Here is a 15710-nt window from a genome sequence, read left to right on the forward strand (position 1 = left end):
GAAGACTTTGAAGATGTAACATACTGTATTGTTGCAACGATGCAATTTCCCCACTGAGGATAATGAGAATGAAGGTTTTTTTTTATTCGCTGAAAATATGAGAAATGTTGTTCTTATTTCTCAACATTTCTATACTTTGAAGAAATAATACTGGTGTGATTAAATTCTGTGCATATATAGTTATATATATGCATTATAGAAAATAATGTCAAGTCAGCAATAAATGAAAGTAAACATGATGTTTTTATTGAAACAGTTTACTGATAAATGACAGATGGTTGTGAAGCTTTCATGTTTAATCTAAAAAAATCATGGACTAAAAAGTCATACATGGTACTTAACACTGAATAGCAAGAGAATCCATGCTTCAGAGCAGACACTCAATTCACAAAGAAATCAGGCAAAATGCCCTTTTGATTTCAATAAAAAATATTAAATCTTTTTTCTCTCGACTCAATCCATCTTTACATGGTACAGGTTTGTTCACTTTTTAATTATATAAAAATGCTTAATACTGATTGTGAAACACAAATTAATTTACAAAACATAATAATAATTATTATTATATTAACAACAATAACAAACAATAATAACAATAACAATCAAATTTAAAAACAAAAATAGAATGGGGGAAATCAGTCAAAGGTGTTGCATCTTGGCCCTCACAAATGGCAACGTTTTGGAAGAAAAAAAATACCAAATGGCATTTACATTTACCTGACACACAGTTACACACAAACACAGTATCAGGTCGTTGAGTATTCCTCATTGCCATTTAGAGTTTTATGGGCACAAAGACAAGACAGTCTCTAAGTCATTCATGTGCCTCTGAAGGAACACACTCACTAACCAAAGAAATCCTTCTCACTGTCAATCAAGTTTGGTGGACCAGTAGTGGCCCTCAAAAAGTGCCCTACTCCTCCAGCACACAGGAAAGTATATCATGAACACTTATAGAACCATTTTCATTGTTTTAGCATTTAGAAGAGGGGAAAAATCTTCCAGGTGACAGGAATTTGTATCCATTGCCAGCAGGTAGTCGGATAGAACGAGCACCAGGGCTACTGCTTGTGGATATCGTGGGTGAAGGAGCCACTTTTCTAGGGTTGGAGCAGTGGTGTCCATTGGAAGAGTTCTTGCTACCCTTATCCAGTGACTGCAGTCCCAGCTCCCGCAGCTCCAGGCTGTCTTGGGCATCACTGGGGGAGCAGTGGCGTGGGGAAAGGTTCAGGAGACTCAGTACATCTCTGCTGGCAGAAGCAAGAGGTCCAGGAGTGCTGTGGACAGCTCTGACAGGACCTAGATGCTGCTGTTGTTGAGCTGCAGCATTAGCCCAAAAGGTCTTCAAATTGTGAATAGCTTGGACTTTTTCATCAATGACTCCTCTTCTTAGCCGGTCCAAGTCTGGTGCATCAGCCGATGTAGAACAGGCAGAGCCTGTAGAGGAGTAGGATAGAGCAGGGGATGGAGCACTACCAGCTGGTGACTGGTGACCAGAACTAGGAGACACATTACTTGGGGAACGAGAAATGTGGCCACTGTATGGAGAGCTTGGGTATTTAATTTTGAACTGTGCATGGCTGTCCAGAGTGGGCGAAGGATGGCTGCCCTCCTTTTGGGAAGACTCAGAGACTGCAGGACTATTATATCCAGAGCTTATCTTCTGCAAGGAAGAAGAACGAGAAGGAGGTTTGGGTTTTGGAGAAGACTGAACCCGGCCACTAGCACTGCTGTTGGGACGGCTGAATGCGCTAGTTTCAGAAGAACGGAACGTGCTGCCTCGAGTTGAGGTTCCACCAGCTGTCCCACCATCTGCCCCAGCCCGCTGAAGACTACCCACAGCACACAAATGGCTGTGAGTCTCCTCCAGAATCTTCTGGGCCAGCTCCTGAGGATCAAGAGGTGCAGTCTTTTCCTCCTGAGACTTGACGGTACTGTCTGTCTCAGTACTGGATTGGTCAGATTCACCTGTATCTGAGCTGCTGACCTTACCAACCTTCTGGAATGGTGAGTTTGGGCTGGGCACCAAGGATGTTTTGACAGGGGATGTGGGGGTGCTCACACTGCCCCTTGATGACACTGAGACAGTGTAGCCTCTTCCTGCCCCTGTGCTGGACCCACCAACCCCTCTGCCTCCACGGTGGTGCCGCTGGCTGTGACCTGGTGGCAAAGGCAGAGAGTCACAGTGACTTCCCAGTGGCTCGCTGCTGATAATGGAAAATCCCTCATATTCCTCTTCATCCCCCCGTGCTCCTGCCACTGCAGCAGTCGCCCCATGTGGAGACGAGCGACTGCGAGGAACGTGGGGATGTTTATGGACAGAGTAATGTGCGGTGGCCCCACAGCGCTGCCGATGACTAAGGAAATCACAATCTGACTTAGAGGCAAAGCTCATGGAGGAGGCTACAGAGCTTAGGCTATAGACAGAGATGGCATCAGATGCTTGATTGTCCAGGCAAGGAGGAGAGAAAGGAAGGCTTGAGTATCCCATTGGCAGAGGGTTTGACACAGACTGGGCTGAAGCCAAAGACTCAAGGGAGGATGAGCTGTCCAGGCTCAGGCGCTTGGGCAGTTCAGTGGAGTCTAAAAACAGAGAAGAGGGGAAACGTATAAATATGATACATGGTAAAGACAGCAGAATTGTTAAAAGGTTAAATGCCCATTGAACAAATGATCATATTTACCAAACAGCGCCAGCAGAGACTGGAGAGCAAAGTGTAAGGTGCGACGGTTGGCCAGCTTGCCAGTCTTCAGCACCACTTCTTCTTGGCCCACCTCACATAAGTCAAATCCTGCAAGCAGCAAGGGACAGCAGTCGTTAATTATGAATCTGACTGTCTCCACTGCACACATTGATGCTTAAGTTTTTGTTCTGGATCTCCACCGGGTCATATGCATGCATGCTGGCATTATATTTACTGTATGTAGGGATGAGTATTTTAAGTTGTAGATTTTATTTTGTGAAACACTTCGTAATTTTTTAAAAGAAAACAGCTGCATGAAGATATATCTTTACACTATTATACTGGTTGATACACAGCTGTTAAAAAGGTATAGAAGACTAAATCAACTATTTTCTTAACTGACTTACCAAGAGCAGCCAGAAATTCATGGCATCCAGGCAGTCTCCATAGCTGCACACTAATTGACACCTGAATGGGAAGGAGGGAGAAGTCCTGTTCCTTTTCCCCTGTCTGGAGTTGGACTAGCACCTGGTGGAGCTGGACAAAAAACAGTGGATAACAACAGAATTAGGTGGTGAATTACTATTATTTTTTGGGATTAAAAAAATTCTATTTACTCAAGAATTGAAAAAGGTGAGGTTAGCCATCTCTGTGCTGCTCAAAATGAAAATGGCTTTATTGTGACGGAGATTAGGGTAAAAATATACAGTGTTGTATTTATTCACATGTTTGAGGTCTGATGCATGAGTTTGATGCATGAGGCAAAGAAACACACATACAAAAAAATTTCAGGCTGCAGGAAATCAGGACTGAAATGTTTGGGGCTTTTTCGGGGGGGGTGGGGGTAGGGTGTTCACACGTGATTTGGAAAAACACTTGAATGTTTTTGAGGATTAAATGGTTTGAAACAAAGACACCTTTGTTAATTGGACGTAACTGAGCTGAAAGTAAAAGCATGCTTCCTCACCCTTACGATTGAGACAGGGCAGCTTTTAAATCATAATTTTATCCCTGCTACTATTCAGAAACTTACCCTTGAATATTTAACTCCCCTCCCAAAACATCTGACTTCAGGAACAAGCATTTGAAAATGACAGAACAAGGCTACACAAGAAATGTTTACTCAGCTACATTTAGAAATGTAAACACTTAACACCATTAAAACAAAACTAAATTGGCATGCAGCATACTAATGATACATTTTAAGACAGAAAGTGGAGGATGGACAGGCAGAGTCGAATATGACTGAATTCATGTAGGTCAGTTCACACTTACCATGGCCACCATATTTTTTACAGCCTTCAGACCACACGTTAGGTGCAGAGGAGAGAGAATAGGCTTTTAATTGCATGCACACAAGCCATACGCATATGTACAAGGGTTCAGGTCAGTAAGACAGACAACACAACAAGTAACAATAGTGCTTAATATGTCATAGACTTTGGTGGTACCAGCATGCATAGTTTAGGCATGAGCAGCTGTGCACTGAAAGTGCCAATCATCACCTAACTGTAAAGTCTTTCACTTTAAGCATGCGATTGCCACATGTTACACATGTACAGGGATAAACCTCTGTAGTGTTAGATTAATTCTTTGGTATCACAAAGCTCAGGTGCAAGAGAACAGGACTCACGTTGTAGCTAAAACCTTGCACTGGAAGCACAGCTCATTAGGTTTCAATGCAGCATTTTAATATAGATTAAGATGCAGCATGACCTGCTATCGCATGTGTGTGCTTGTCTGTGACGCAAGTAAGTTAGGTAATGACACATCCCTGAAATCCCCTTTAGCTAAAAATGTATGCTGTAAAGGGGAACAAAAGTTTCAGGAAAAGTGAGCCTGCCTCATTAGTTCTCTGACATTTTAGCAGATATACTATATGTCATTTGCTCCAGAGCAAATCTTTACATGGTGCATTAAAATAAAAAAGTCCAGCATTTGTTCAAAGCTGCAGAAGCCTACCCGATTGATGAGCTGCTCTCCTGCTTCTGAAGCTGTTATGAGTTTGCACAAAGCCTGGAGGGCTGGCGGTGGCAGACCTAAGGGACGGGATCAAAGGAAGTTCTCCATTATGCATACAAGTCACATCATGTATACCTCAAAATAAGCAGCACTAATCAGGTGAAATTTGGAGTGCCATGAAGTGATACAAACAAAAGAGCAGGAGTTTTAGAAACTCTGGAACTTAGATTATTCTAACACTATAATACAAGGAAAGTGACTGATTGGACAGAAATGAATTTTACATATACAACCAAAGATGTAAAATGGCATTTTAATTTACAAAAATAACAAGAAATCCTGCATGGCTCATACAGAGTCCTTAGATCAATATATTTAAAACTTACCCGCCAAGTACCTTGAAAATGTCTATATAGATATTTAAAGGTAATAGGGAAAATGAAGACTTTGAAAGTAGATGGTTGCCACTAAATTAAAATGTTTTATGTACATGAAGGAAGTTAAGTCATGAATTAAAAACACGGATGTTATCAAAAACTGAAAAGTGTGACCTTTATCTTTTCTCATCATACCCAGTAGTGATTGTAAAGTAGTGCTGCACTGCTGGAGCCTGTCTCCTGGATCAGAAGTAGGAAAGAAGACTGCGGCAGGGATACCAGTCCCTGCAGAGTCCAGACGGAAGCCCACTGCTGTCAGCAGGGCCTGCCAGCCAGGGACTCCCCCCACTTTGTTTTCCACACTTTGCTGGGATGTATACATGGAATTACGCTGCCCATTCTGTATCCTCTGAAGAGACTTCTCCACCTGCGAGGGGAAAGAGCAGCGTCAGTATGTCAGTGTCCTCAGATGTGATGTTTAGTATAAATCTATGTGTGTCCATGTCTCACCAGATGAAGTAAAACTCTTAGAGCATCACGAGCCCGATCTGGGTACTGCAGAATCTCAGCCAAAGCTTGGCCAATCAGGGAGGATGGGCTGTTAAGCTTCACATCATTGCCAATCAGCATGTATCCTGGATACAGAAAACAATTACTCTCATTACAAGATTATAATTTTAGCATGCTAATGTGTAATCCATGCACAAATGTATGACATCTCTAACCTGCCCAGTTGGAGGGATGTGAGTACTGCTTGCTGCTCTGGACAGTTTTCATGGCATCTGCCAGTGCTGCACTAGCCTTGGTTCCATTGAGCAGGGCAGAGTAGAAGGCATGGACAAAAACCTTGGAGGCTGCAACAGGGACAGGCCACAAGGACACAAGAACACACTGAGCGCCAGCAGCCAGGAAGGCTCTGGTCAGTCCCACAACACCATCTGCTGTGACCTTGCTGCTGGACTCTTGGTATGACCTGCCACAGACACATATGAGGTGCAGGCATACATGACTTTAAAATATATAAATACTTAACAGATCAGCATTTTAAACATTATTAGATTTCTGTATGTTTTAAACATAGGATATTCTGTTCCCATTAATCACATTGCGATGTTAATTTTTAAAGACACACTGCAGAACTTTTGTAATTTCCTCACACGTCCCCTATCGATGGCTTATTCAGCATCCAGCTTGCATCCTACCTGGACTGGGAGATTTCTCTGGCCAGTAAAAAGCATTCTTATCTTAACTCTTGTCTTATCTATTGTCTTATCTCTTGTTCTCTTTCTTTTCCTCTCATCCTCTAATAATGTCTTTTTGCGTTTCTTTGCTGAATCTGCCATGGCACGTGTTCAAAATGGTCGGTGTGTTTATATACGCTTGCTAGCATGTGACGCGTTGCACAAAGCAAGACTCGGCTGCAATATCACACGGTGTCCTGGATTATAAAGTTGTGTAGTCTAGTGTCTCTACCTGGGGATGCTGCTGAGAAACGAAGGCTACAGAAATGCACATATAAGATGTAACTGTGCCATCAAACGAGTCCGGAATGCAGAGTTACGTAAAGTTACGTAATGCCTCTTTGAAGTTATATATCACTTTTGATGTCCTACAAAAATCTGCTGGGAATCCAACTAATTCCTTTTTCAGGACTTTGACTTTGTAAAACAATCCATTAACTTAACAATAAAATAAAATAAAATAGTCATTATTTGAATTTCTCCACTTACCCCAGCACCACCAGCTTGACAGGCAACCTCAGGTCCAATATGTCAGCAGCTGTGAGCAGGAACTCCTGAAGGGGTGGACTGTCACAGATGCTCTCTACATCGCTGCTGTCATCTTGCATGTGGAGAGACTCTGGGATAGTGTAACTGCTTCCAATGGAGCCCTTCCTGCTTCGCCCACCACTGCCTCTCCTCCCACCTGCTCCTCTGCCCACAGTTCCCACGCCCACACTGGCACTTGCCCCACCGGGCACACCTTCAGGGTTTGGGGTGAGAACCAGAGCTGCTAGTTTCCAGGAAATGTGGGTGGCAAAGTGGGCACATTCGGCCTGTGTGAGGGCACTCATCACCCTCTCCTTAGTGGCAGAAGAACCAGCCAGAGGCTGACATCCCAGCAGCTCGGCAACCATCAGTGCTTCCTCCTCAGCGGAGGGCATTGGTCCCCACAACCAGCGGTCCATTACAGGTGAGGGCAGTCTTGGATTTCCTACTACTGCTGCCATGGAGACACCACCACATGGTGCCGGTCCAGGTCTCCGAGAGTGAGTCTAGAGCACAACAATATATATTTTGCAATCCAGCACAACAGTTCAAGTACAGTGGTTAAGTGATTCATTTAATAATCAGTTGCAGGATGTTGAAAACCTCCCAACTAATTTTCCCAAAAAAGTTTGGTATCATTTGTAATAAGAAAGAGAAGTTAAACCTTCGCATTTGATCCAAGACCATGGATGGATGGCACAGCAATGAGGCTGAATCGCTCATACAGGTATTCATTAGAGGAGCTTCCCTTTAGCAAGGCAAAGGGGATGAGATACAGCTCCCCCTCCAGCACCATCACCAGTTGCCTGTGTCTGCCAACAGGCCCGCTGGAGTGCATTAGGCCCTGTCAGGGGAAAGGGTGAGTACAAAAATACCCAAATCCCAAACAAATAACATTGTGTGCTGCTTCTAGTTTCTGTTCCTGCACAAACAGTTTTTTTCCCTCTCAATTTAATTACCACATATGCAGGCCAGAAATTACTCACAGAGGTAGCACTTACCCCTTCCATAGGCGCAATAAGCAAATCATAAAGTGCCCGTAGTGGAGGTTTTCCAAGGTTGCTGGAGCGACGAGGCAGGGAAGAGTTACCATCTTTGGCCGGAGACATGGTGTTACTGAACAGACTGGTCATACTCTGGCAACTCCTGCACAGGCACAACATGAAATAATAAATATTGGATTGGATATCAAGGCAGGTTAAAGTAATCTACATACCACTGCATTTACAATAAGCTCCATTTTTCAGCTTTTTTTTTAAGTTAAACATTTCCCCGTCCCCTCCAGAGCTTCAAATGATAATAGAAACTGTATTATTCCAAATAGGAAAATTTGTTAATCCTACTGACAATTTCAGAAAAAAGTCACTACATGTATGTATCTGATTGAAGTGGAAAAAGAACAACGCAATACTGAAGGAGCTTTCTTCTCCTAAAATGTTTCCTCCTGGATCTAATTTAAAATCAGGTCATCCTAGATTTCTACATGAAACATAAACGGGTCAGTATTATTTCAAGAAACTAATGATGCTAATATATGAAACTCCACTAGATGGCGGTATTAGACTGTTACACTGATGTAAGACAGAGAAGAAATCAGCTTAATAAAACAGGAGAAAGAAAAGCAACTCATCTCTTTTCTATTTTTTTTTTTAATAAATTCATGGCAAACCAAAGCAAGTTTACAGTCCAGTCTATTGAAGCAGGCGTGCTGTATATTGGAAATGATACCTTCCTGCTCAGGCAGCAACACCCGGCATACTGAGAATTGTGCTAATGTTGGCTTCAGGGTTGGAAAGCTTTTGCTTGCTCCTTTGGGGCAAAGCTTTATGCCTACACTTGTCACTGCACTCCATCTGCTTCACCAGTCAGAGTTTCTTCCGGACACTAGCCAACAGACATCCATCCCACCCTTCTGGTAGCCCCAGGCCACAGGCTTCCCTCCAGCCTCTCAACACTCTGTCTCTCTCTGAGGTCTTGGCATGAGCCTCCATGGAAAAGCAAAACAATCGTTTGTTAGCCTGACAAGAGGAATGGGAGAGGAGGCACGGAATAAGCCAAGAGAAGGTGAGTGTCAAGTGTAGAGGGAAACAGTGAATAGAAAAGTCTGGAGAGCTGTGGGGCTGAAGGTAAGGACTGCATTCAGTGGCTGCCTCGTTTGGTGACTGAAAGACAAGTCCTTAAACGTGATCCGAGAGCTCATCAATGGCAAACAAGTCAACCTCTTTTCATACTGCCAAAGTGAAATAAAAAGCTTTTTGCTTAACTTAAAGAGCATTTGACACGAGTAAAGCAGGCATCCTGTTTTATCAGTGTTTACTGCTTCTTTACTGACGATTTCATCAAGATTATCAAACAATCTCATTATGTGATGATTGCACATAATGACTTATTCAGTTACACACTGATAGGATTTAACAGAGACTTTCATCATTACCTTTCCACAGTAAATCCTTCTGAGCTCCTCTGAAGATTAGTGTTATAACAGGGCAGCTGACACATTTTTTTTAATGGTGAGCATACTGGTACTGAATCCATTGTGTTTTAAATGTTAATTAATTTAGGTTTTATTTTATTATTATCCTTTCTTTCACTTCTAAGTAACTCTGGCAAACTTCTGGTCTTCATATTCAGTTATTGTAATGCATACTAATACCAAATCTTAACACGTTAAGTTAAAAATGTCAGCAAAGATTGAAGTTAAAAAAAGTCCCTGAAAAGCACATACTGTTCATTGTCTTACAACAAACCTCAAAATGTAGGTTGTGAAACGACAGCGAGGTTTTCTTAATTTTCTCTGGCTACAGTATTGTGACAGACAACAGGCTCCTAAGCATGTGCAGCATTAAATTCAGAGTTTTTTGAGGCCCAAAAGAATGAGCGGATTATTACCGGCAGCCCATTAAAGGGGCTTAATGAGCACAGAGACTCAATTAAAGCTGGAATTACCCTCTCATCAAAGAGCAGCTCAACTGTGGACGAGGACAAGGAAATATGACCCAGACACACATGCATGCACACACATGCACACTCTCTATTGGTATACATTACAAATCAGCACCATGTACATCAATACTTTGCACAAAGTCAATAAATAACACTCAGTACAGGCTGCTGACAGTCCCACAGAAATCTCATAAATCTGCACAACAAACACAGACAAAGCAAACATTGGTGTAAAAGTCTGGCATAAAGACATACATACACACAAGTGTATGCACACACGTGAACACACCCACACACAGAAAGCTCCATCAGAGAAGAGGGTTGATAAGGGCTTTTGTAGCTTGGCTCTACTCATTCTATTAATAAGGAGGATTCACATGCTGCCTCTGTGCTGGCGAAACAATGAAGGAAAGAGTCTTTTCACAGATGAGGCACAATACCCACGAATCTCCTTACTCAAGCAGATATTTTTAATCTCTTATTTTTTAAGGAAAATGTGTCTAAGTAGCATTTAGTGATTAAGACACTCTCTCATCATGAATGCAAGAAGATTCAGGTGATGTGAAAAAATCCCCTACCTGTTGAACAGGTTATTTCTCGACACCATTCGCAGGAAGCCTGTTGGATCGGTGACTGAGTTAAGCTTGTTGTTGAGCTCCTCAAATTGTTGGTCTAACAAATCTCCTGCCTCGCTCTCTGTCTCGCTGCTCGAACACCCTCTGACAGGAACAGAAAGACAGCGTTAGAGGCATCTGCAGTCATAGAAATGTTGGCAACAAAGGGGCACTTGAGCACAGTGGAGAATTCAGAGACTAACATTGTTTCTCTGCAGATAAATCAACTCCACGCTCTCAAGATCTGCCATAAATACACACTATTCAACCCACGCACTTGGCCTAATTTCTCAGGCTTGAGCCAAGACCCTGATGATAAGCATAGTTAAATCCTTTCATTATAATGCTGCTAATACTGATCTAGTCCAGAGGGAGTCAACCGCCCCCACCCGACATTTACTCGCCACCATTCTCCCACATCTCTGCCTTTATGCCTGAACCCTTTCTCTGGCACGATCATATCAAGTTAGTTCTAGCAGAAAGTCTTGCTGGGTCTTTTGTAACTACAACAGCGTCTCTCATCCTCCTATGCTGACCCAGTAACCTTATAAAATCCTTACAATTTCAAGCTGATTTAAGATTCTCCTGAGATGTAGAGCACATATTGATGTATCTCTGGTAGACATATTGGATGAGAAACACAGTACAATCGTAAACGATTAAAAGGGTTTCATCATCAACACCTAGATTTACAGTCAAAATTCAGCTCTTTCCACTTCTTTTTATTATCCTTTCTTTCACGCCAATGTGTTCTCCCCATTTTTCTCCATCCAATACATTTTGTCTCCAGTCATTTCAGAGTGCTGCCTCCCTTTGTCTGCACTCCAGATAGTGAATGGGCTGGTAAGTGGTGCCATATTGTGCCCATCCAGGCGCAGTGGTGTGTATGCAACTTCCCATTGGAGTAGTAAATGAGCTGGTAATGGGGCGGGAGGGCCGAGCTGCCAGGGTGGCGGAGACTGGCACTGGGTGGACCAGCTGGGCTCTATGGATCAAACGCCAACTAGACAAAACGTCAAAGGCAGTGCTGAACCACTTATGTCAGTGGGTGAACTTCGACACATTCTTACTACATCTTCCCTCTAGCCTCATCCCCTGCTGTTTGTTAAGTCTTTATTCACCCGTCTTCGTTTCTTTGACAGTTCCCCATCGATTTTATCCCTGCTTCTCAACCTTCTCTATTTTTTCTGATACTGTCAGTAAACCTCTTTTTCTTTCCCTTTACTTCAGGTCTGCTGTTTGTCAGGTGGACTGAACATCTCAAGTGAGGCAAAGAGCTATTATTCCGTCTCATTTATTTCCACTAAGAAGAGAGTGGACTGTTTTCAGTAGGTGGCGGAGGCCTGTCATCCCACTGTGCAATGGGGCAGAATAATGCTCTTTACACACAGATGCATCATAAAATAACTCCTCAGTTTGGTTTGGGCCACAGCTTAGATGGTAAAGCAGATTTTTCTGCACTTCCACCTGATGGCTGGTCAGGAAAAGGCTTTATTAGAAGCACATTAGTCTATGAGGTCTGAACTGTGTTCACTGAGTTCCTATCAATACAATTTAGGTGGCAACTTTTTTTTAAAATAGCAATATACAGTTTAAGTACTGCTTTCACATTTTGTGTACAATATAATTCACTAATTCACTCCTCTATAGACAATAAGATTAAACATTCTGGTATAATTAAATAATATGATGTACTTATTTCACCTGCTGTAGTAAGACTCTACTCCCAGAGCTTCACGAGCACTGGCAATGTGCTGCTCCAGCGACGAGCCACTGGCCACTCCACCACCACCTCCCTCCTGAAAGTCTGACCCTGCTTCTGACACACCCTCGCCCAGGTACACCTCGTGAAACTTCAGGATGCCTGTGGAGATAGAAAAGACGGGGGCAAAGATGACTAGCTGCTTTAAAGTGTTTATGAAGTTTAATAACAGAAAATAAATACAACCCTTTCCCTAATATATTTCTATTACTATTCACAACAGGAGGAATATTGGATCGTTTCAGCAGAGAGCTGTGAGTATGGCTACACGTAGCAGTGCATCTGTGGAGCCAAATGAATCAAACAAACAATATTCAATAAAAGGTAAGAGGACGCTTTCTGTGCCATCTGCTGCCTGCCAGGGGAGTCTCAGTGCAGGAGCACAGAGTGTATGTGTGTTTGTGGGTGTCACCACTATATATGTCTTCTACCCAAGACGGCGCTGAGGCAAGGCGCCGTCGCAAGAGCTCTCCTGTGCAATGTCTTTTTTGTTTTTTTCGTATTGTTTATCTTTGTGTATGAAGCACTCGCTATAGTAAGTTATGATCGTGACTCACTTTTATCCATCCGGGACAAGTAGGGTGCACCGGAAAAACAAAGGGAGGAGGTGTGTGTTTTTTTATTAATGAACATTGGTGAACGGACAGTGTTATAATGAACCAAACCTGCACTGCTAATCTCGAATGTCTCGTGCTAAAGTGTCGCCCCTTTTACCTCCCTCGGGAGTTTTCTGTGTTGTTTTTATGCGCCGTGTACATTCATCCACAGGCGGACACTTCAGCTGCTCTCAAGGAACTAGGTGATCTTTTGCACACACGAGTGCTCCCATCCTAATGCTGTGATGATAGTAGCGGGTGATTTTAATAACTGAAACCTTAAAACTGTCTTCCCTAACTACTAACAGCATGTGAAACATCCTACCAGAGGATCACGGATCTTAGATCATTGTTACAGTAATGTAAAGTCAGCTTATCGCTCCATTCCTAGACCTGCTTTTGGCAAATCTGATCACTCCTCCATTCTTCTTCTTCCTACATACATTCAGAGGAGTAGACAAATAATACGTACTGTCCAGTGCTGGACTAAAGACAGTGAAATTCAATTACAAGGTTGTTTTGAGGCCACAGATTGTACTGTCTTCTGGTCAGAAGACCTTGATGAATACTGTGATGTGGTGACTGGATACATAAACTTTTGTATTGACTGTTGTGTCCCACGGAAGGTTATTAAAAAACATCCCAGTCAAAAACCTTGGATCACCTCAGATGTGAGAATCAAATTAAAGGAACGAGAAGCGGCTTTTAAATCTGGTGATGCTGCTGCCTATAAGCAGGCCAGATATTCTTTGGAGCGGTCTATCAAAGCTGCAAAGCGATCCTACGGAGACAAGATAGAAGGATATTTTAAAGCGGACAACCCACAGCGCTTGTGGATGGGACTGAACTCTATCACCTCCTGGAAACAGAGAGGAGAGAACATCATTGCTTTCGACCACTCACTGCCAAACGGCCTTAATCGGTTTTATTGCAGGTTTGAAACTGAGATTAAGGAGTCTGCTGTCCTCTCCTCTCTTTGTTGTGAGGAGAGTGATTTTATTGTCTATCAGCAGGACATAATGAGAGTTCTGTCCAGGACCAAGGTGAGGAAAGCCCCTGGTCCAGATGGCATTCCTCCTCGTGTTCTTAGACTGTGTTCAAAGCAACTTGCTCCTGTTTTAACTCACCTGTATATGTCACTTAGAAACTGCACTGTTCCACTTAGCTTCAAAAAGTCTGTCATAATACCAGTGTCTAAGAAAACACCTGTGAAGTGCCTTGATGACTATCGGCCAGTGGCCTTAACTTCTGTTTGAATGAAAACTTTTGAGCGACTGGTGTTGGACTATATTAAAGAACAGGTTCCTGTGTCTGTGGACCCACTGCAGTTTGCCTATAGACAAAACAGAAGCGTTGACGATGCCATTTCCTTTGCTCTGAACTCTGTATATAAACATTTAGATAAAGGAAAATCTTATGTAAGGATGCTTTTCATAGCCTATAGCTCTGTTTTTAACTCTCTGGTTCCTGTGAAGCTCATTCACAAACTGAAATCTCTTGGACTTGGTGATACCATCTGCAAATGGATTTTAAACTTTTTAACTTGCAGACCACAGAAGGTCAAAATTAATGGCTGTGTATCTGACGAACTTTGTGTGAACACCGGCTCCCCACAAGGTTGTATTCTAAGTCCTTTGCTCTTCACTCTGTACTCATATGACTGTGCTGCTACCCATCCTAACAATCTGATTGTCAAGTATGCAGACGATACCACTGTTGTCGGTCTTATCAGTTCAAAGGATGATTCACATTACAGGGCAGAGGTAGAAAATGTTGTCCGTTGGAGTGAAGAAAACAACCTTGTTCTGAATACTTCTAAAACCTGTGAACTGGTTGTTGATTTTAGTCGGTGTAAGAAGAACAACAACAAACCTGTTGTCATTTATGATTCTGATGTACAAATAGTTGATAGATGTAAGTTTCTGGGTGTCACTCTCTCCAAAGATCTATGCTGGCAGTCAAACACTTGTAACATTGCAAAAAAGGCTCGCCAGCGTCTCTTCTTTTTAAGGAAATTAAAAGAATTAATTCAAAACAAAACTATTCTTTTAAACTTTTATCAGTGTAGTATTGAAAGTCTTCTTACCAGCTCCATCACTGTGTGGTTTAGTAACCTCACTGTGAAAGAAAAGAAAACTTTAAACAGAGTGGTTCGCTCTGCTCAAAGGACGATGTTGTGACCTACCAGTCATGGAGAACATATACAAATCCAGACTCTTAACAAGAGCTTTAAAGACCATCAATGATCCCTCTGACCACCCTGCAACGAAGATGTTTGACCTCTTGCCCTCCAGGAAACGATATCGTGCTATCAAATGCACTACATCTCGTCCTTCTAAAAGTTTTTTTCCACAAGCTGTCATGACTTTGAACAATGTACTCTGAAATGTCTCAGACATGCATTTTACTGTTTTAGTTCATTTCACTGCTAATTATTTATACAGTGTTTTATATGGTGTTTTTTTTTTACTGATTTAGTGTTTTTACTGTTCCTAGTATTATGTGTTTTAGGATGTGTCTATGTGTTGTATTCTTAGGCTTGTGGTTGTTTGTTTTGTCTGTTAAATGTGACAATGCACTTTGAGTTCCTTGCAACTGTTTTTTTTCCAATGTGGTTTCCTTCTGCAAATGGCAAATAAACTAAACTAAACTAAACTAATAAGTCTGTGTCATCTTATGCGAGTTTTATAGTATACACATCTGAATGGATGGTATATATGCACCACTTGCTTGCAGCTGCACACTCACATTTGAATGCTGCAGAATTCACGCAAATGAAGTAATCATGGTTTTAGTCACCCTTTTTTATTGACTGCACTCGAGAGCTGGCCATGCCTGAGCACCAGCTGGATGCCAAGGAATGCCAGGAAGTGACAGACAGGCGATTAGTGAGCAAGTGGCTCCCTCTTAGCCTGAGGCGATATTCAACGCTTTGAAGATCCACACTGTTGTCCCTGCTGTCTTATTCCTGCTTGTGAGACTAGTGCTGAAGGGGAGGCAAGT

General features: G+C 42.4%; 1 protein-coding gene across 3 annotated transcripts in view; it reads right to left on the reverse strand.

Moving 5' to 3' along the window:
• Positions 1-224: 224 nt before the first annotated feature.
• LOC121648922 (tetratricopeptide repeat protein 28-like) overlaps positions 225-15710 on the reverse strand; it is a 190354-nt gene continuing 174868 nt past the window's right edge. For 2 of the 3 annotated variants that reach the window (XM_041999399.1, XM_041999401.1), the window contains 13 exons: positions 12054-12213; positions 10314-10454; positions 7794-7938; positions 7457-7636; positions 6754-7298; positions 5749-5996; positions 5534-5658; positions 5219-5450; positions 4647-4723; positions 3960-3983; positions 3092-3221; positions 2685-2792; positions 225-2583 (listed from right to left, as the gene is read on the reverse strand). In XM_041999399.1, the coding sequence (XP_041855333.1) occupies positions 974-2583; positions 2685-2792; positions 3092-3221; positions 3960-3983; positions 4647-4723; positions 5219-5450; positions 5534-5658; positions 5749-5996; positions 6754-7298; positions 7457-7636; positions 7794-7938; positions 10314-10454; positions 12054-12213 (3725 nt within the window). In that variant the 3' untranslated portion in view covers positions 225-973. The remainder of the gene's footprint in view (positions 2584-2684; positions 2793-3091; positions 3222-3959; positions 3984-4646; positions 4724-5218; positions 5451-5533; positions 5659-5748; positions 5997-6753; positions 7299-7456; positions 7637-7793; positions 7939-10313; positions 10455-12053; positions 12214-15710) is intronic. The other variant, XM_041999400.1, reaches the window with a different exon arrangement.

This window comes from Melanotaenia boesemani, chromosome 11 (assembly GCF_017639745.1).
Source record: "Melanotaenia boesemani isolate fMelBoe1 chromosome 11, fMelBoe1.pri, whole genome shotgun sequence".
NCBI lineage: Eukaryota > Metazoa > Chordata > Actinopteri > Atheriniformes > Melanotaeniidae > Melanotaenia > Melanotaenia boesemani.